The sequence below is a fragment of the Cyphomyrmex costatus genome, unplaced genomic scaffold (assembly GCF_001594065.2).
Source record: "Cyphomyrmex costatus isolate MS0001 unplaced genomic scaffold, Ccosl1.0 scaffold374, whole genome shotgun sequence".
Taxonomy (NCBI): Eukaryota; Metazoa; Arthropoda; class Insecta; order Hymenoptera; family Formicidae; genus Cyphomyrmex; species Cyphomyrmex costatus.
The window spans coordinates 560818-583041 of record NW_017277928.1 but is presented as its reverse complement, the minus strand read 5'-3'; the positions used below and the strand labels follow the sequence as shown (position 1 = coordinate 583041).

General features: G+C 32.9%; 4 protein-coding genes across 5 annotated transcripts in view; 2 read left to right on the top strand and 2 right to left on the bottom strand.

The window, feature by feature from the left end:
- Positions 1 to 243, bottom strand: part of Cip4 (formin-binding protein 1-like Cip4) — a 35713-nt gene extending 35470 nt beyond the window's left edge. The window contains exon 1 of the mRNA XM_018543424.1: positions 170 to 243. Coding sequence (XP_018398926.1) covers positions 170 to 193 — 24 coding nt within the window. The 5' untranslated portion in view covers positions 194 to 243. The remainder of the gene's footprint in view (positions 1 to 169) is intronic.
- A 968-nt stretch (positions 244 to 1211) lies between these two features.
- On the top strand, positions 1212 to 10572 carry sws (patatin like phospholipase domain containing sws). Its single transcript, XM_018543423.1, has 15 exons — positions 1212 to 1412; positions 2058 to 2459; positions 2543 to 2962; positions 3092 to 3411; positions 3567 to 3912; positions 4019 to 4312; positions 4390 to 4769; positions 4904 to 5072; positions 5318 to 5698; positions 5842 to 6117; positions 6348 to 6534; positions 7937 to 8053; positions 9079 to 9399; positions 9579 to 9874; positions 10255 to 10572. The coding sequence occupies exons 1-15, from the start codon at positions 1407 to 1409 to the stop codon at positions 10354 to 10356; spliced, it is 4017 nt and encodes a 1338-aa protein (XP_018398925.1). The 5' UTR covers positions 1212 to 1406; the 3' UTR covers positions 10357 to 10572.
- Positions 10573 to 10707: 135 nt separating this feature from the next.
- Positions 10708 to 12981, bottom strand: Fpgs1 (Folylpolyglutamate synthase 1). The gene is made up of 3 exons (XM_018543402.1): positions 12907 to 12981; positions 12311 to 12423; positions 10708 to 12103 (listed from the first exon to the last, which is right to left on the bottom strand). The coding sequence occupies exons 1-3, from the start codon at positions 12979 to 12981 to the stop codon at positions 10789 to 10791; spliced, it is 1503 nt and encodes a 500-aa protein (XP_018398904.1). The 3' UTR covers positions 10708 to 10788.
- Positions 12982 to 14711: 1730 nt separating this feature from the next.
- On the top strand, positions 14712 to 21924 carry LOC108776720 (E3 ubiquitin-protein ligase RNF14). Of its 2 annotated transcripts, XR_001940796.1 has the most exons (7): positions 14712 to 14803; positions 19088 to 19146; positions 19226 to 20218; positions 20514 to 20678; positions 20801 to 20948; positions 21557 to 21719; positions 21846 to 21924. XR_001940796.1 is itself a non-coding variant. In XM_018543421.1 (5 exons), the coding sequence occupies exons 3-5, from the start codon at positions 19244 to 19246 to the stop codon at positions 21056 to 21058; spliced, it is 1398 nt and encodes a 465-aa protein (XP_018398923.1). In that variant the 5' UTR covers positions 14712 to 14803; positions 19088 to 19146; positions 19226 to 19243. The 2 variants fall into 2 exon arrangements, 1 of the variants encoding a protein (XP_018398923.1); XM_018543421.1 differs by lacking the exons at positions 21557 to 21719; positions 21846 to 21924 and having other exon boundaries at positions 20801 to 21058.
- Positions 21925 to 22224: the final 300 nt, after the last annotated feature.

Sequence of the window (22224 nt, the reverse complement as noted above, 5' to 3'; positions counted from 1 at the left end):
AAGGTGGAAGCGAATCGCAGCGAGACGAATGGAACGCCCGCGGCGCGGTGCGGGAGAGGAGCGACAAGGACGAACGTACGCGACGGTCGCGTCGAGAGAGAGAGAGGGAGAGGGAGAGGGAGAGAGAGAGAGAGAGAGAAAAAGAAAAGAGGGTGAGAGCGATACTCACCCAGAGCTCCGTGCCCCAGCTCATGTTTGCTGGGCCGGGTAAACCAGCGGGCGCGACGGCGAGTAATTATCCTTCGCGACACTTCACATGTAGCGACGACGTGCGTGTCGCTCGTTTCGCTTCACTGTCGTGCACCTCGCGGGCCACCGTATCACACTCGCGCGCACCCGCGCAGCGCGCTCGACGAACGAGGGCGCGGGGGAGAGAGAGAGAGAGAGGAAAAGAAAAAAAAAAAGAGGAGATCCGAGAAACGCACGGGAAACGCACGCGTCAGAGATCACCCGCCACGCGCACGGTCACACGAAACATGTCCAACATGTCGCTCTCATAACCACCGACTGGCCCGTCCATCAACCTCCGTCGCTACCGCGGCGCCGCCGGGACTGACCGTCGCGGAAAACCGCCCGGAATTCCGACGTGGCGCGCTCTAGCGGCGGGGCGCCGCGAGACGCATGCGCCGCGCGTGGCGGCCGCGCGAGATTTGAATCGCGAGAGGAACACGTTTTCGATTCATCAACGACAACGCGATATGCGCGGGCACGAATTGACGCGTTATTGCGATTAATCAAATGCGTCATTAGCGACCACGATAAGTCACGTATTCTGCGTTTTTACACGTACATCCTCCGATTGTTTTAAACGCTCGAGTTACTAATTAACTTGAACTGATTTCGGCTAATTGGTCGAAGCGCATATTACGCGCGAACATCAAATGCACATCATAATTCTTGAGAAATTAATCCTGTCAGTTCTGTTAAAATAAAAAAGGTCAACATCTTTTTTTTTCTATATAGAAAATGTAGAATATTAAATAACAGATTTATAATACAATATAATACTCGTATGTTTATAAGTATGTAATTGTTGGAAAGTTAAATCAATAAAAAATTGAAATTATAGGCTTACAGTGTCAGTTAAGATCATTCATACAATCAGTTTGCGTCGACTTATGACGTGTACTTGTCAGGTGCATCCGTTGTATCTGGTATACGTAATAAATAATTTATTTTAAACCATCGATCTCGGAGCCGCGCGAACAAAATGGCGCTGGATGACTCGAGCGAAGTATCAAAGGTCGTTTACTTGCGAGATAAATAATTAATTTTTCGTCCCCGCGGACTCAATTAACTCGTTTACGTTTTCGTGTAGTTTCGTGCTTGCTAACGTATGCGGTCCTGGTCGAGACACATCTTGTTTTTGGGCGGATTTTTCGTTGGAGGAGACATGAGTACCCACTATGGAGGTTGTGCATATATTTACTGCCTTGAATTATTCTTCGTACACTACTTTTTTTCTGATCGATATGGTTTTCGAGATGTCATGCATGTGTGTGATCGTGTATATACATTAATTAATCTCGGAGGTCATTGACATTTACAATTAAATTTTTACTAATACAGAGACGTAACCTAAACCAAGTGTCATTTTAATCTGTAAACCCTGTAAACTGAGGGGATTCAGAATTTTTTCTTTTGTGTGTGAGAGAGAGAGAAAGAGAGAGTAGTTATATTATTGCGTTATACATTGCGTAACTTATTTAAGAGACATTATATTGCATAAATTTTTAAGTAATGATATAAGAATTATTTTATGAATAAACAAAATATTAATAAAAAATGTCATTTAAAAATAATGTTATCTCTCAGATCTATCTATATATATAGTGAACAAAATATTTTTTATTTTTAAAGATAGATTAAAATTTGCATAATTTAGTTTAATAAAAGTCAGAACTCTGTTTTTAGAAAAAATAAAAAATTTAACTGATAAAATAAGAAGTTATTGTATATTATTTTAAATTACTGTCTGTTTATTCAAGAAATAATATATTTAAGAAAACAATTATATATATTTGTAATATACTAATGATAGAATGTGTTAAACACAGGTGATAGAATTATTTAATAAGTTCAATGAGAGCCTGGGGTCATACATATTTTCAAGATGGATTGGAAGGTTTATAGAGGAATATCAATCATCGAGGACGCTCTTTGTTATTGCCACAATTTTACTCCTTATTTTCTTAATTGCGTCGATCTTTGTGGTACGCAAATGGAAGAACAAAGAATTTTTGCCAGAGGTGAAGGAGTTTGTTGGAGTGGGTACAGGAAAGCCAAGGTTCAGAAAGAGAGACAAGGTTCTCTTTTATGGCAGAAAGATGTTGCGCAAAGTAAAGTCCATTGGTGGCCAAGTGCACTCAACTGGACAAGGGAAGAAAAGAAGAGCAGTCATGAGATTTGCTCGTCGATTGTTGCAACTTAAAAAGGATACTGTCCCACAACAGCTTAAAGTATGTATCACAATGATTAACTATATAAATAACAATTATGGATTTTATTTGATATATGTCTAAGCAAATTATTTAATTTCAAGGTATTAGAACCACCTGCTGAATATTTGGAAGAAGATTTAGGTCCTGGTGAGAGAGTACCACCAGATGCCCTGTATATGTTACAAAGTATTAGAGTCTTTGGTCACTTTGAAAAACCTGTTTTCTTGAAATTGTGCAAATACACAGAAATTATGAATTTACCTGCTGGTAGCACATTATTCAAGATTGGGGATCCCGATGAGAATTTATTTATAGTACAGCAGGGTTTAGTCAATGTATATATCACTGGATCCGATGGTTCTCAAATATCATTGAAAGTAGTAAAAACGGGTGAATCAGTTACCAGTCTTCTTAGCTTTACGGATGTACTTACCGGTCATACAAGTACATACAAAACTGTATCAGCAAGAGCTGTAGAAGATTCTGTTGTAGTAAAGTTACCAATGAGCGCGTTCCAAGAAGTAAGTGATGCATTTACAGTCTATCTTTTCTATCTATTTCATTTATCTTTCAATATTTCTATTATTATATATTATACAAGGTGAAATAAATCGAGAGATATTTTACATATAGTGCTGATATTTTTTCAGGTATTTCAAGATTATCCTGATGCCTTTGTTCGAGTTATCCAGGTCATTATGGTACGCCTGCAAAGAGTTACCTTTACCGCTTTACACCAATATCTTGGTCTTTCTGCAGAATTAGTCAATCAGGGATCGCATAAGAAGAAACAGAGTCCATTCTCTGGTTCACCGGTACGATCAAGAACCAGAGAGAACTTTGCTTCACAAAACATGGAAAGTGTACCTGGTATATTTCCAATGGGTACATCAGAAATGCACGATATCAGTGATAGTTCTCATCGTGACACAAGCGCTTCTCAACCTGTGCCAATAATTATGAATCGACGGTAAGAAATTTTTTAATCAAACTGTTATAAATTAACAATATCATTACATTTATATTATTTATAATATTAAATACATCTTTTTATAAATCAATGTATTAAATAGATTAAACAAATTTATTAGAATAACTGGTTAATTTCTTGGAATTATTTCACAGAAAGAGTAATGTCGACTGGAAAGGTTTTAATGTACAAGCTAGTCAGAATAATTCTGCAGAGATGGTACCAGAATGTGACTCTCACTGGACAACATCACCTCTTATAGCACAGTCCACACATGGATCACATCCTGAATCCTCTCATTCTTATTCTAGCAAAAAGCGTCAGATTAATGAGGCAATGCAGCAACAGCAACAACAACTGGACGAAGCACAGCTCGTACAAATAGCCACAGATGCATTTGTTCTTGAACTTGGCATAGAGGACGAGAACGTGCTTAAAGATAAAGTGCAGATCAGGGAAGTACCAAGTGGTACTCACCTGATGAAAGAAGAATCTCATAAGGTTTGCCACTCTACATTTTAAATACAAAGTATAAGTTACATATGAAGGAAATTATTTTTTTTTCATAAATATATTGTAGAAATATTAAAATTTAATTGTGTTATAGGATGTTGCACTTGTATATGTGCTTTCGGGTTCGCTAATAGTAAGTCAACGCGTATCGGAAGGTCGAGACGCGGGACAAGAAGTGCACATGTTCAGTGCTCATCAAGGCGAAATTGTCGGTGGTTTAGCAGTATTAACTGGCGAGCCATCTTTTTATACAATCAGAGCAAAGCATGCCAGCCGTATCGCGTTACTCAGCAAATCAACATTCTTCGCTATCATGCGAGACCAACCTACTGTCGTGTTGCACGTGGCACATACCGTTGTTCGTAGATTAAGTCCTTTCGTAAGACAGGTAGGAATCTGCAAAAAGAAACGAACTCCTATTAAAAGACAGAATTTTAAACGAATGTATTATTGTTTCTTGGATAGGTGGATTTCGCTCTTGATTGGTTGTTTCTTGAAAGCGGACGAGCCGTTTATAGACAAGGGGATGAATCAGACTCGACATTCATTGTGTTAAGCGGACGATTGCGATCGGTAATTACTTACAAAAACGGCAAAAAAGAACCGGTAGCAGAATATGGAAAGGGTGACTTGGTGGGAATCGTAGAAATGGTCACACAAACTCCGAGATCGACGACGGTCATGGCGGTCCGGGATTCTGAGCTAGCGAAGTTACCGGAAGGTTTATTCAATGTGATCAAACTCAGATATCCAATTGTTGTCACGAGATTAATAAATCTTCTTGGCCATCGCATACTCGGCACTTGGCAGCAAGCACATACAAAAAACAACAGCAATGATACTCAGTAAGTATAAGATATTATTGTATATGCTATAATAAATACACATCATCGCATCAGTATTACTATATGTAAATCAATATTTTATGTTTACAATGTTATAGTGCAAATCAATTTTAAATTAACAAAACAATTTACAGACGAGCCGCAGCAACGGTTGATGCTAGACCCGCACAAGTAAATTTTTCAACAGTTGCCATAGTGCCAATATCAGATGATGTACCACTAACTGCTTTTACTTATGAATTATATCATTCTTTATGTGCCATTGGACCTTGTCTTCGTCTAACGTCGGATGTCGTAAGAAAGGTATTACATATATAGCAATCCCACTTAGATCTTATTAATATTATTTACAATCTTGTTAAAATACAATACCAATTATGTATTTAAGTATAGCATATAATTTAATTTTTTTAAATATATTGTATTATTTACAAATTTTTTATTTATATATTCGTTTTTAATAAAAAGTAATAACTAAATATTAAATTAATTTATTGGAAATAATTAATAACTTAATAATCATCAATTTCTTTTTCTTTTATGTATAGACTTTAGGAACAACCATCATGGAGCCTGCGAACGAATACCGATTAACTTCTTGGCTTGCACAGCAGGAAGATCAACACAGAATATCTTTATATCAATGTGATTCAAGTTACACGCTATGGACTCAGCGATGCGTGAGACAGGCTGATTGCATTCTTATCGTGGGTTTAGGCGATCGAGCGCCATCGATTGGTCGAACAGAACGTGAGATAGAACGGCTGGTAATGCGAACGCAGAAGGAACTAGTACTACTACATAAAGAACAGAACGGTCAACGACCCACGAACACTGTTCAATGGTTGAACATGAGATCATGGGTATCCAGTCACCATCACATCCAGTGTCCAAAACGGATGTTCACTAGAAGATCACAGTATAGAATTGTAAGTAATAGTAATCAACTAGAAGATTTAGTCTGAATCGCCCATGATCTGTTTTATTATGTTATTAGTAAAATAATTTATTACGCGAGTATTAATAAAAGAAAAAAAATGACTATTTTACTCTAAAATATATTACATTACAGAACGAATTATACTCCAAAGTGCTCATGTCTGAGCCGAACGTACACAGTGACTTCAGTAGATTAGCACGATGGCTGACCGGTACCTCGGTTGGTCTCGTTTTAGGTGGAGGTGGTGCAAGAGGCGCTGCTCACGTGGGCATGCTGAAAGCCATCATTGAAGCAGGTATCCCTATAGATATGGTTGGTGGTGTGAGCATCGGTGCCTTCATGGGCGCGTTGTGGTGTATGGAAAAGAACATTACTACTACCACACAAAAGGCTAGAGAATGGTCTAAGGTGAGACGGAATAGATTCCGCGATTCCCATTATCGTACTCTAAATTCTTTTATTATTATATTTCTAAAGCATAATATATAAATCTACCAAATTATAATTTGTTTTCTTTTCAAATGTCTGTGTACTAAAATATATAGATTTATTTCTTTTTTATGTTAATAACTGCTTTAAGAGCCTTATCAACAAATCGAAAAATATTTGTATATAAAAAATACTATATTTACCGGCAGAAAATGACTCAATGGTGGCGACAGATTATGGATTTGACTTATCCGATGACTTCGATGTTCTCCGGTAAAGATTTTAACAAGACGATACAGCAAACTTTCGGCGACACGTATATAGAGGACTTGTGGCTTCCGTATTTCACTATAACCACAGACATCACGGATTCCTGTATGCGCACGCATAGACACGGTCTGTACAAATATAGTGTTTTGAATTTTCTTATTCTAAAAATATTGACAAAGCTTCTAGTTTGATTTAATTTTCGTATATATGTTCATTGGCGTTTTATTCATTTACGTTTTTTAAATATAAAATTGTATAATAAATAAATTGTTATTTATTGGTGGCAAATTCATTTGATGTTTCGAAGATTCTGTAAGTGTGTGGATAATACAGTTAAATATAACTAGAAGCTTTAAGTCATTAAAAAATAATTGCAAAATATCTAGAGTGAATCAAAAAGTAAATACGGAAGAGATGTGTTGCATTGTATAGATAATATTTAAAATTATTTGCATCGACAATCGACTTTGAATGTCTGTATTAAAAAACATACGAGGTACCGTTCTTTCTTGATTCACACCAATAGTTTTGTCATGGCATGTAGATTTTTTTGTTTTAGATGCACATTAGCATGATAATAGAAGCTTTAACGTGCGGGAGTGAGCTTTCCGGATAATTACTGTTGACGTACTCTCCGTTTAATATCAATTTTAAAGAAAAACCCGAATGAGACATATATTTTTATTTTCATTCGAATATATAAAAATCATAAATTAATGTGCATATACTTCCTGTATGCTTTTACTACTAAAATTACGATATCGGAGAAATATTGCGATCAAAATTAAACTCCAGAAATCACTATTTAGAAATTCGTACACAAAGTAAATACAATATGCGATTAACTTTTTTTTTTAGGGTATGTTAAGTTAGCACCCCAACTATAGTACTCAGGAGTTCTGATTAGAGTTCCCACTTCCTTTTGACGAGACGAAGAGTTCCCTATAGTTAATAACAAGAGTTCCGCTCAATAAACATTTTTTTTAACATTTTTTTTAAATGGAGTCCTAACTTTTTATCGAATTTTGAGGTGGAATAGTTCTGAGCGGCTTAATAGCTTTAATTTGCGATTGCCTAGAGTTCCTGATATGTAAAAAAAATTTTCGAATATTAAAAAAAAAATTAAAAATTTTTGAAAATTTAATTTTTAGATACAATAGTTCTGATGATAATCAGAACTCCTGAGTACTATAGTTGGGGTGCTAACTTAACATACCCTTTTTTTTAATACAAAAAAGATCAAACATTCTATATGAATAGACTGAAGAACGGTTTGAGGACATCTAAAAATCTAAAGATTCACCGTGATATTATTAAAAATTTTTTTATATTATAAATATTGTTGCAGTTTTAGTCAATTTTGATTATTGATGTTTCTTGTTACATGGACATATAAATTCACATATGAAGAAGAAGTTTAATTAATCACAGTTAGTACTAAGGATACAGGAAGTACTTAAGAACACAGGAAGTATTTCGGTAAATGTATACCGGTAAATGCAGAATATTAAAGAGAATGATTCTTTAGGATCGCTGTGGCGGTACATTCGGGCCTCGATGTCATTGTCTGGTTATATGCCACCCATGTGTGACCCCGTTGATGGCCATCTCCTACTCGACGGCGGGTACGTCAATAACCTTCCAGGTAATCCAAATCGCACTGATGAACGATTGCAATCTTTGCATGATCAATGTAGAACTTAAAAAAAAAACACCATAACATTAATATTGATGTCAAGATAATATGAAATTTATTTAAGAAACACCACTACAAATTTACACTTTTTATCTTAATTTTATATAACAAATTTATCTATATGTTAATTATTTTACAAATGTATATAAATTATATAATTTAGCAATTTATCTCATGAAAATTATATTGATCGTATATTTTTTTTACGACAAAATACTAGCTTTTCTTTGAAATTTAATCAATTGGTTATCTAATTTTATATGAATTCTGTATCATTTCATATTTACCTTGGCACGATATTGAAAATTTATTTATGAGTTTCAAATTCGTTAAAATATAGTAAAAATATAAAATCATGAGAAACGTTAAGCTCACTCCCGTTGATAAAAGATGCAATTCAAATTCTGAATAGTTAAGTCCGCTCAGGTTTACTATGGAGGTATATTCGCGGCAGTATGACTATCGCGGGGGTCTTTCCTCCAATTTGTGATCCCCTTGATGGGCATCTTTTGGTCGACGGGTGTTATGTTAATAACGTGCCAGGTACTCGTCTTCTTTATCATTTACATTTAATTCTGATTGTAAGCTCTCAACTTGGTCCTTGATACTTTTAATCATGTACAATCAGTACCGTATCCTTTATTCAAAAAATATGATTGCGTTCGGAAAAGTTACCAGAGTGCCTCCGTGTATAGTTTTGTCCTCAAGTTCATCCAATGTTAAACAAGAATAAGATAATACACAGGGCACTCAGGTAACCTGGTATTTCCGAACGCAGTTTATAGCATGATATAAATTTATAGGAAAAAATATAATTTGTATATATCTAAAAAGATACATATACAATTCCGCGTGAACAAACCTAACGCATTACGTATAAAATTTTATAATTTCATAAATTAGATTTTATAACAAAAAAAAGCAAATTAATGTTAACGTTCTCGATTCATACATTCTCCACATTTTCGTTTAAGCTGACGAAATGTTGCGGCAAGGAGCACATCATATTCTGGCCATCGACGTCGGGTCACAAGACGACACGGACTTGACGAATTATGGGGACTCGTTGTCCGGTTGGTGGTTATTGTGGAAACGATGGAATCCATTTGCCACACCCGTGAAGGTGCCAAATTTACCGGACATCCAGTCCAGATTGGCATACGTAAGTTGTGTTCGCCAGTTAGAGGAGGTAAAGAGTTCGGATTATTGCGAGTACATCAGACCACCGATTGATAAGTACAAAACCCTGCAATTTGCCAACTTTGACGAGATCAAGGATGTAGGATATCAACACGGTGAGAAATTTATTATTATTTATGTTAAATCCAAATCCACTGTAAAAAATTGTAAATCAACGTTAATCTTAGTTATAAAGAACATATTATAATCTAAATTTCATATTAATAAGAGATGAAACACATTTGTACACATTTAAATTTACTCATATAAGATTGAAATGAATCGTATTCTTCAGGAAAAACGTATTTCGAGGGTCAATCAAAAGCTGGAGTTCTCCCTCGATTCAATGCGGATCGAGAGAATGCGAGAGCTATGCGAGCGAAATATCAAGCGGCTAATCAACAGTCACCCTCTTCATACACTTTCACCGATCTCGCGCAGATGGTGTGTAAAGTTTCGCGTGGTAGCCGATACATCGATCTCGATATAGATTCCGATTCGGATGAACTAGAGGAATACGAGGCGGACTTGGAAGAAGATGCGCAGGAAGTAGGATACGCGTCTGAACCCACTGCCGGTATTTTAGATCAGGTAAGTAATATTTTTTATTATTCATGTTATATATTAATCTGTATTTGTTATACAAATAGTGTTGCATATACAAAAATATTAACAATCAATCAAGAAGACATACCTCATTTTTTCAGTTAGAAAAGATTATATAATGTTATCAATTTCAATTTCTATATATATAAAATCATTTTATGTATCAATATAAATTCTATAAAAGATCCCTGAAATTCTGATTGAGAGCATGAATATTGTAAATATAATATGAAATAAAAGATTAAAATATTTATCTTCTATATTATGTATTACAAAATTTATCTTCTATATTATGTATTACAAAATAGTATATATTTTTATTAAATTTCTTCATATAATACAATTATGATTTTAATTTATTTTAGAGTCCTGAGGATAATCGACTGAGACGAAGAACTGGCGTTTCACTTAGTCTATCCGACACCGAGGCAGAGTCGGAATTAGATTACCATCCAAAGATTTTTTGAATACTTGTTTACAATTATCTACGATATGGTATTTGCATAATTCGCTCAACGAGATAAATTCAACAGAATTTTCTCAAACATATATAACTGTATTACTCAGATGCACTATTGATCTACGTCGAAGTACAAAAACAATTATTGCAATTGTATAACCACGGGAACGTTCTGAAATTATGTCACAATGCGATATGTATCGCTACATAATAATAAGTAATTAATATAATTATTGTTACTATTAAATATTACATTAAATACATTTTTTTTCAAAAAAAAAAAAAAAAAAAGTTATTTGTTATTTCAACATTATATCATACATATTCTTACATGTATGTATTAGTACTTCATGCCAGATCTTGTATTTCTCATAAGAATTGCTTCGTCATGATTGTAGGCATCTTAATGGGTCAAATTTTAATATTACTTTACATTACATTAAAAATCACTAGTCATTGTCAAATCTGGATCTAAAATAGCTAATACCGCGCCATTTAAATGTAAGGATCCCGTTACAAGTACCTCTATTTTATCGTGATTATCCTGCGACAATACATAGTCCTTAATGTCATAAAGCACTTCAGCAACTGTATTCTTCGACATAGAGTTATTGCCCCACAACTCGCAATGTTTTTTACATTTCTTTCTCTGCTCATCGAGTAGCATATGATTTGATAAATCCTCCACGCTAATCACTCCAGCGTAATTTGGAGCGAAATAAACTCTATCAAAATTCAAAGGTTTCAGCAGTTTTAATAATTCTAGAGAATTTCGATCACCGCTGATATTAAATATTAGGAACTTACTGGAGGCTTCCCGACTGACTCTCTTAAACCATGATACACAGTTAACGATACTCTCGATCGTGTGAGCACCATCCAGAAAGAAATTTGCCACACTAGTCCTCAGGATCTGCATGCGAGCTGGCCATTTGCAGTTCACCAATGCAGTCGCGACTTTATTTGGAGAAATAATTTGTGATGAATCATTCTTTTCACTTTGGAGATCATGAAAATCGTTGATGTATATAATAGACTGATCGTAATGCGATTTCATCCACTCGTGCGCTATGCTGATCGACAGCAAAGCATTCTGTTGCTGCACGCTATAAATATCAATGCCTGACAACGAGAAAATATCGTTCCATTTACAATCTTTGGTCGTAGAAGCTATTCGCAAATCATGACATCTTCTTTCTACGGCTCGTTTCCGTAGAACGTGCATCACCGATTCTGGTTGCGGCACCGTGAAAACTCTTGTATGTGGTTTGAAGATTCCCGACTTTTGATAAGCGATCTCTTCTAGGGTGTTGCCTAGCAATGAGGTATGTTCTAGAGCGAGGCTGGTTATACCAACGCAAACTGGATTCCGTAGGATGTTGGTGCAATCTAGTTCGCCACCAATTCCAACTTCAATGATCGCTACATCAACACTTGCCTCCAAAAACACATGAAACATGAGAATCGTCAGGAACTTGAAGTATGTTGGCATGTCAGATTCATGTTCTCGTTGTTGCTCTAGACGTCGATACACATTCCAAAAGAAATGAGTGAAATGTGTTTGACTGATAGGTTCACCATTTAATCGAATACGTTCCCGTACAGAGACCAAGTGCGGCGAGCTAAAGAAACCTGTGCTGAAGCCATGCTGTCGCAGAATCGCCTCCGTAAACGCACATGTCGAACCTTTACCCTTAGTACCAGCCACATGAATGACAGACAAACTATCCAGTTGCTCTAAAGTAATACCAGATCTGTAATATAATAAATTTGAAATTATATCAAACTTTAATTCAAATTTTACATTTAATGTATTTTTTAAGTAATTCTTTATGGGAAAGAACAGAGACATCAGAGAATTTAACTTTATTATCAAATATTCATTAAAGTATAAATAAAATAATCTACTTAAATTTTAATTGTGATTATTACTGTTAAAAAGTACTGATGTACTTTATTACCTGAGTAAATATTTTTCTACTTCTTTCAATTTAGTAGAATTATTTGCATTCTTAACAGATTGCAAATAAGCAGTGTTACTTTGTAAAGTAAGGCTTAACGTTTTTATGGCTTCCTAAAAAACAACGCATATATATATATTCTATTTAAAAAGACTTTTCATTTATATGTGTTATACGTATTAACTTGATCTTTCTTTGAAGAGAAATGCAACATTAAATAATCACAATACTTTTCTATAACTATACAAAGCACAAATAAACTGAAGTTATATTAATGTTTAAAAAATAATGTAAAATAAATTGTAAATAAAAAATAAAAATAACCAAATTAAATCAACTTTTGGAAGGTAATTGTAAAAAAATAAAATAACTTAACTACAATAAATATATTAAGTAATATAACTAGACGTAGAATATTTTCTAGATCAAACTTCCAGATTTTATATACGAGTATAAGACGTCTCAAGATCAGTACTAAAATAAATTAAATCTCTTTAATCGTAACAAAAATTTTCAATTTTGCAATAAATATAGTAAATTAAAGGTTAATAAAAAAATATGAGACAAGAAAAAAGGCGATTGTCAAATGTATCTACCTCGTAGGACCCATTAAAATGAGCGAAACGGCCCTGGAATGCATTGTGCGTCATTCTCCTCAGCGAAGTAAACATTGAGATTCACTTGTGAAATCGTACAAGAAATGATAAGCGAGTATTTTTATCACTTTACGTATCAAAGTTCGAGTCACACACAATCACTAAAAATAATGAAAGGCGTATCGTTGGGAAGAGTGTTAAAAGACAAATATTTCTGTGTCGAATGGGACGTTCAAAATTTGTTTCAAGATACGCAAAAATTAAGCGTCTATCGATGGAAAATGTCAGAATTCAGTGAAAGAATTCTCTAAGTAATTCCGCACGGGAATTTCTCGCAGGTAATTCCGTAAAAGGCTCCCATTATTGTGTAAAAGTTTGTGGATAACCTTGCGTTACTCGTTCTGTTGCTTCAAGTTCAACTCGTGCTTTGATTCGAACATCGCATCGCAAGGTAAAAGTAGAATTTTGGATTGGGCACTGAAACGCGATTCAAAACAATACAATCTTTTTCAGATAAATCATCAATTTCAATCATTCGATCAGGTTCAACGCAAATTGACGCAAATGCATAATATGCGATTATGCGCAATAACATGCATTTTCCCGCCACAAGAGGTGACATAAGGTAAAGCTAGGCGTCACACGATGTTTGTTTTCCTGCTGGATTGCTAGCTGGATCGGATTCTTGCCATCGGATTGGCTGCGATTGATTGACCCTATCAGCAATACGATGGGAAGATTCTAATCCAGCTAGCAATCCAACAGGAAAATAAGCATCGTGTGCCGTTGGCTTAACATAACACATGATGGGTTACATTCGTAAAGTCAAAAACCTAAATTCTCAGAGAACTAAATATATAACCAATCAACTTGCCGTTTTTTTTTTTTTCTAAAAACTACATGTTGGCTACATATTCCCGAATTCAAGGACTCGGATCGAGTTCTAATGCCTGTTTAAATGCCTGTCTAAAATACAATTGTAAATCGTAAGAAATTGATCAATCATAGTTGAATATGAAAAGAATAATTGATTATGATTGGTTAATTTCTTACGACTTTTTTTTTTAAAGCTTAAAATTTTATTATAAAACAGCATAAGGCTGAGTCCACAATCTCGTTTTAAGCCATCAAAAAAGCCGTAAGAATTTGACCAATCACAGTCAATTATTTTTTTCGTATTCAACTACAATTGGTCAATTTCTTACAGCTTTACGGCAGATTACGGCTAGTATAATCCAACCCTAAGTTTCAGAATCTAGTCTACTTATCGAGCGATCGCTTCTTATTTATAGATCCATGTAGCTGCATTGTAGCCCCTTATAGTCACCCATACTGATTCGTTTGCTCTGCCAATGAATCGAATTGTTAAGCGGGGAGCACAGACTTTTGCATAACGCATAATATACAGTGCATAAGAGAAACAACCAATCTGAATTCCTCCTTTCCTTCTACTTCTCGGAAAATAAGAACTTTGATTGGCTGATTCCCTTATGCACTATGCGTTATGGAAAAGCTTGTGTTTGGGCTCTTAAAGCCTTGTGTCCACGATGCTAGAAATCGGTCCAAGATCTCGGATGTAGAAAGAATTAACAAATCGCATTTGAACAATTTGGTCACATGACCAATGTAATTGGTCAATTTTTTCCTTCATCCGAGATCTCGGACCGATTTCCAGTATCGTGGACACAAGGCTTAACATCCCCTCACGCACGCAAATCTTTTCACTGTGCAAAACCTGCTATTTATCCCAGAAAAAGGACCTACCTAACACTACCTCACTCGAGCTTCAGACTGACTCAGGTCAACATACGGTCAACAGTCATCAAAGTATTTCAAACTGTTAATACTAAATATGCCTACTGTGCTTATAATATGTGATCACGGTTTTTTTTCTTCGGTGAGTTTGAATTAACGTATTTCTCTCCATTTCTGTCAATGTACATCATCTTTAATCTTCATTTTATTTATCTACTCTTTATCTATTTTTAGTTCTTTGAATTCCGTTTATTTCTGCTAATATATATAAATTAATTTTAATTTCAATTTAACTTACTTTTTAGTTTTTTCCTAATTCTAAAATTTTGAGAAGATGAATATAATTGGAGTAGCTCAACTCCAAGATTAAAGTTAATTTATATAAAAATTGGTATATTGTGTGTGTTTTTAAATATTTTTTATATTACTTATTTTTATATATCTATATGTATATATTGCGATCTGTATGAATCTTAAATCTCGAATTTTCGAAGCTCGAAAAAATAGAGCACACAGAGCATACATAAATAAGATATAAATATTCCAACGGACATGTACTTTTTATGTCCGGAGATTTACACAAAACTTTGTATTTTCTTTATATTATTAGTTTCAAATGATTCTTTAAATATATCTAATATTTGAGTATAATTTTAATAAATAAATAATAACGGGCAATTGAGAATTAGCACGTGAACAGTGCGTAGTTAACCTTAAAAAATTTTATCTCAAAATGAAAGATACTAATTCGTACATGTTTCAAATAATCTTTCAGCCTTCTTAGTAAATAGGAATTCAAAAATCTATTGGTTGTAATTAAAAAATAAAATAAATATTACAGGCAATGTGTCCATTCATTCATAATCATTTAAATATAATATTTAATTGTAATCTTTAAATACAATTAAATTATAATGTAATACGTAAAAAAAAAAAAAACATTCGAGATGGAAAATAATAAATTTTGTGTGTGTTTTGTAAGTTTTGTATTTTTGTTACATTTTGTTTGTATTAAAGAGCATATCTTACATCCTAGCTTAGACTCGTTGCCTGTTTTATTTCTATTGTGTATGTATTTGAACATAAGTATATATCTGAACAGGTAGTCACTGCGGGACGCTTCTATTGAAATGGATTCCGGTTTCACAAGCTGCTCAAACGGCCATTTCAAAAAGAATTACGTGATCCAAATTGACGCTTGATATTCATTAATTTTGATCATGTGATCTTTAATTTTTGTCGCTGAAACGGTCGGTTTTGAGCAGCTCTTGAAAATCTACTTTCACGCATGATACGCATCCCAAGATATACCACACACACGTAAAAAAATGATTTGCTATGAACGCAAAGGGATTGCAAATTTATTTATCAAATTTGTTTGCTGTTCGTAGCCAACCAATTTGCATATTTGACAAAAATTTCGCATTTGTCGCAAATAATTTTTGTAGCGAGTACAAAAAGGAATAAATATTTATTACGCCTGCAAATAATTTGCGATCTCTATATTTTACAAATAAAATTATGTGACATAGGATTAGCGTTCGTAGGAAATTTTTTCTCTCCGTGCAAAAAAAGGCGTGAAAGTCATGCGATGTAATATTTGATCCTTCTCTAATCTTCGATAAACAATAACGACTAAAACGTTACTTGAACGTGAAACTATGTACGATGTTACTATATATAATTAATTATAACAAACGTTAAGTTAACATTAAATATAAAGAAAATTATAATTCATGTTAAATTAACGTTACATTATAATGTATTCATGTATTGCATTAAAATACAGTTATAGCTAAATAAGGGCAAAGCATCAATAAGATTTATTGCTCGCTTAAAATTCAGACGGCATTTTAGTACCAATTTTAAGCTTTGATTAGTTTATAAAAAAAAAAGAGAAGTTCTTGAATTTCCCGACATTCTCAATCTTATGAAGCAACTACATTCCTTTTCTTATCAATCAACATATTTAAAAATGTATCGTATGACAAAATATTAATCGAAATCCACAATTGAACAATTCATATTTGGCATTAATCAAGCCACTTTTAGTATACATTGTGCAATACTTTTGTTTAAAGCATTCTCTCCGTAAATATTTCAAATTTTATTGGTTCAACAGTATTTTTGCTTTTTCGAAAGTAAAAAGACATAAGATATGCTGCAAATAGTTTTATCATTAGTTATTTTTAAAATTACATGAAATTAGAAGTACTCAACAAAAATTCGAGCAAACGTTGCATGTACGTTAAAGTATCTTTTTTTTTATGTAGAATATATAAGATATTATAATTTGATATAAAACATAATACATATTTTTGCGAGCTGCAACATCTTTTTTTTAATTTTCATGCGTTTTTTAAACAATTAATATTGTATTATGATATGTTATAGGTATAATATAGATATACATTGACACATAGTAAAAAGGAAATGTTCTCAAGCATCACTTTTATTTTGATATTGCATACAATTTTGCATATTTCATTATTGTAATTGATTTGTAATTTTATTATGTATATACACGGATCATTCATTATTCGTACTGAAATGGACGAGCGACTTTGTGGCGCGATAAACAAGCATCGACCTATTCACACAAGTATTAAATATATGTGTGTGAATAGAAAAAGGCCGATGTTTATTTGTCGCACCACAAAGTCGATCATCTATCTCTAAACCGTTATCGTAAATATTCAACAAATGACTTTTAGGATCTGTGAACACAAAGATAGCTGTAACATTAGTCATAGAACATGAATCGGCAATGTTTTGTTGCAACCGTATCAGCATGTATTGTATAATGTATACATGTAGCTGGACAAGTTACAATACGTATTTGAATTACAAAATATAAATTACTTTCAATCTTTCAACTTTAAATACAAAATACTTTCAAATATTTATTTGAAATATAAAATACTTTCTAATTTGATTTTTTAATCAGAGCTGGACGAAATACATTAATAAAATATTTGAAATATAAGAATTTTAATATTTGAATTGCAAAATACGAAATGCTTTCAATTTTTCAATTTAAAATACAAAATTTTCTTAATTTGATTTTTTAATTACGAATAGACCCTCTCCACTTTTCGAACTTTTAAGAGACTGACAGGCAGATAGATAGAGGGAGGAGGAAGAAGAGAGAGAGAGAGAGAGAGAGAGTAGAGAGAGAGAGAGAGAGAGAGAGAGAGAGAGAGAGAGAGAGAGAGAGAGAAGTCGTCTCATTGCACTCTTTAAAAGTCTTATTGTTCTGTACTATCAAAATCGCATAAGAACTACACAAGAAATTAATTTTTCTTGTACAAGATTATAATATTTGATAATACTAATGACTTGATGCTGTTTGAAACTTGATTTGAAAATGTCGTGAATTGCTATATAAGAAAAATTTAAGTTACTACTATTGTTGTCGAGAATTTTTATTAAGAAATATTTCGATATTTGAAATACAAAATACTTTGCTGTGCTCCGTTGAAATGAAATATGAAATACAATTTTTTTTCGTATTTCCAAGATAAGCATCGAAATATGTACAGGGTCCCTATTATTAAAAAGAAACGTATATGAAAAACCAGAGCTAAGCTCTGTATTTGAATGTATTTGAAATACTTTTATTTAAAATATAGTATTTGCAATAAGAGTATTTGCATTTTGTAGTTTGTATTTCAGCAGAGCTGAAATTTCAAATATTAAGCTTTTATTGATATGTACTTACGACTCAAAATAAATTTGTTGTTAATAAAATTTTAATAACACATTTATTTAAAAGCGTGTATATCATTAAAAGCTCAATATTTGAAATCTTTTATTACTTTGTCCAACAATTGGCTCATGTCCACTAACTGGTACATTTATCTTATTATACCACACAGTTGGCAAATAAGTCGTTAGTTACAATGTTGTTACCGTTACAAGTTATCTTTTTTAGTAACGAATAGGTAACGACTTTACATTTTTTTCTGAGTAATGTTTATCGTAACGCAACTATTTTTATCGTTACTTTATTTCTAGCCACGTAAAAATTCTAGTCTAGGTATAACTATAACTAGAGTGTTATGTATATTCATATTCTATACATACACGCACACACACTCATACGCGCGCGCATTTATCAGTTTTTGAACTTGAGTTCTCTTTTAAAAAATATAAATTCTGACATTTTTTTTATATTTACTGCCAAAACATGCATATTCTATTATAGTGTCAAGAAAAAAATTAACTACTATATTTTTACTAGGTAACATTGCTAACCGTGCTTTATTATATATATATAATATTTTTTATCACAGAACATAATTTTTATTGTATAATTTTTTATTCAATTAATTTCTTGTTTATAAATTTCACGCTTGTATTGGTAATAAATATATTTGTACATATACGCACATTATTTTGTTACATCTGTCTTTTTACATTGCAGATTTATAATAGAAACAGAAAATATACTTACAGTTTTTAAACACCAGAGTCTTTAAACAGGTTTGTTATACTTTTTTGTGTATACATAAATGCTCTTTGAAAATAAATTAATCATTATTAATAATAATTTCAATTTTAGAAACTGACATTTATCAAGATGTCTTGTGATATCGATCTTCAACGACAAGAGGATGAACTAACTGTAATTTCTAGTATTTACGACGAAACAGAATTTTTTCACGTGAAAGTCAGCAAGGGTACAAAATGCTCAGTCACCATACATCCAAAAATCCTTAAAAAACTAGAAGTAAAGTTTAGTAGCGGTTGTTCTTCCGATGTGGTTCCCATCAATAGTACCTTTATAGAATATCTACCGCCAATCAGGATGTACATTTATCTCCCTAGTACATATCCGTCTAAAACGCCACCAGAATTTCGTCTTTCTATTGTTTGGTTATCACTTTGGGAGATATCTTTTATTTGTCAGAAATTGGATGAAATATGGGAAGAGAACCAGAGCAACGAGATCATCTTCCAGTGGCTAAATTTTCTACAAAACGATCTTTTCAGTTTTCTAAATATATCGGAATCCTTAGACGTTTCTTTTTTACATTTAATTCACACATCACAAGATAATGTCACACTACGTCTAGCCACGTTATCGGATTTCAGAGCTCAGAATGGTGCATTGTTATTAGATATCAAAAGATTATTAATATCTTATGATAAAAGGCAACGTAAAACACAATTTGTCAAGAACTTTTATACTTGCTATATATGCTTCGAGGAATATGCAGGACTAAATTGTATAGAATTGGAAAACTGTGGGCATGTCTACTGCAAAAGTTGCATGGAGAAACACATACGTATTAGGATCATCGAAAGTATTAATGAGATATTGTGTCCAACGATAGACTGTAAGCGCCAAATAAGCGAGAATGACGTTAAAGCTCTCTGTCCGGACTTGTTTTTCCAATACGAAGAAATCATGTTGCGAGTAACGTTAGACACCATGGACGATGTAGTGTACTGTCCAAAAATTTCTTGTCAATATCCAGTTATCAGAAACCCGGATGATATCGCACCGATCTGTCCTGTTTGTAAATACTGTTTTTGCATCTATTGCCGTAAGGTAAGACACGTCTCAACATTTAAGCAGATGCATATGCAACTATGGCTTAGTTTACAGCGATTTGATACTGGTATTAATTAGTAAATTTCTATTAAATTATTTTAATTTCGACTATGCCTATAAAAAAAACATATGTATATTTAATCATCTTGATGTATATTATACCATCTTAAAGCATCGCTGAAATTAAAATGATTTAATAGAAAGTTACTAGTTGATACGAATATTAAACGATCAATGTAAATTACAGCTATATGTATATCGACATATTCTATACTAATTGTTATTCAAACAGATGTACCATGGACAAGCACCCTGTGAAATGACATCAACCGATACTATAAAGCTCATTGATGAGTACAAGAATAGCAGCAATAATAAGAAAATGATGTTAGAGAAGAAATATGGCAAGCGTCAAATACAATCAATTGAAAGATATCTTACGACTGAATATCTACAAGTATGTATGACAAAATATTATATAAAAAAATTCAATTATATGGAAATGAATTAATAGATTGTGTAATAAGACTACATTAGAGTATTACTCCTAATGATGATTATGCGCGTAACTTTGTTTAGGATAATGCGAAAAGTTGCCCGAAATGTCATTCTTTCATTAGCAAAACCGAGGGTTGCAATAAAATGACGTGTAGGCATTGCCAAACTTTATTTTGTTGGCTGTGCAACGAACAGATATATGGATATGAGCATTTCAACAACATCGACAGTCAGTGTCATGGACTTTTATTTGAAGGCATAGAAACAGATAACATAGATTACGTTATTGATGATGTAATGAATGATATAAATCCGTTCTTTGAAGATCTTCATATTTAAATGTATATTGTAACAGAATAACAAAAAGACTCTTAACATGATTAAGATTTTGACTAAAATTATCATTGATTTTTATTATTTATATTTTTTTAAATATGACGAAAAAGGAATTATGTTATTATCACCTATCAGTCATATAATTATTGATAGATGTCATTTTATATTAGCACTTATGTCTGTATACATTATCTAAAAATTTTTTATAAGAAAATATTAATTTTTTAATTGCTATATATAACATACATTTGTATATTTGTAATATGTGTGTATAACATTATATAACAAAATGTGTTCTTATTTGGTATATAGAAATCTAACAATGATTTTAATTTAGTTTGTACGTATGTAAATAGATATTATATTAAATTTGTTTATATCATGTATTTTGTCACTTTGTGATATAAAATAAAACATTTGTATAAAAATATAGTATGCATACATATAAATACATAATATATGACAATAATAACAAGAGCCTAACTAGTATTACTTTCCTAGATAATATCGACCAATGCAATGTTCTATGTCAACACTCACATACTTCTCTGTACATGAACTTCGATATTTGCTTCTGTGACTAATTGTTCTGCAACAATAGAGACTGCAGATTCGCGTCTCTGTAGATTCGCGACAATATCTAGGAGCGATTATAAAAAATGAGGTAAGAGGAATCACTTTCTTACAGTCTTACGTTAACATGAAGTTGCATTACCTTCGCAATTCTTTTCACATTCCATTATTGCTTGTTTACGATGAAAATATTGCAAGTTTAATTGTACGAGTGTAGGACCGAATATGCAGTATCCAATGCACGCTCCAATTACGAGGGCGATAGTGATGTATGCGTTGTACGTCATAACAGCCAACATCAAGATATAACCGAGCGTAGTGTGAAGAGACCAATGCAACATTTGCAATGTCCATCTTAAGCAGCTTCCACTAAGAAGACATATTTAGCACAATTTAAAATAAAAAAGCTTAGTTATTACTAACTGTGAGAAAAACCAATATATTATTTAGGTCTTAGGACAATAACTATAATAAAGTTGTTAGTAGTCATATCAATATATATATATATATATAGGTATATATATTGATTTTATAATTAGAAATGTTATTATATCACAGATATGCTATCTTTTTTGCTTGTACAAGATAGAATGTGT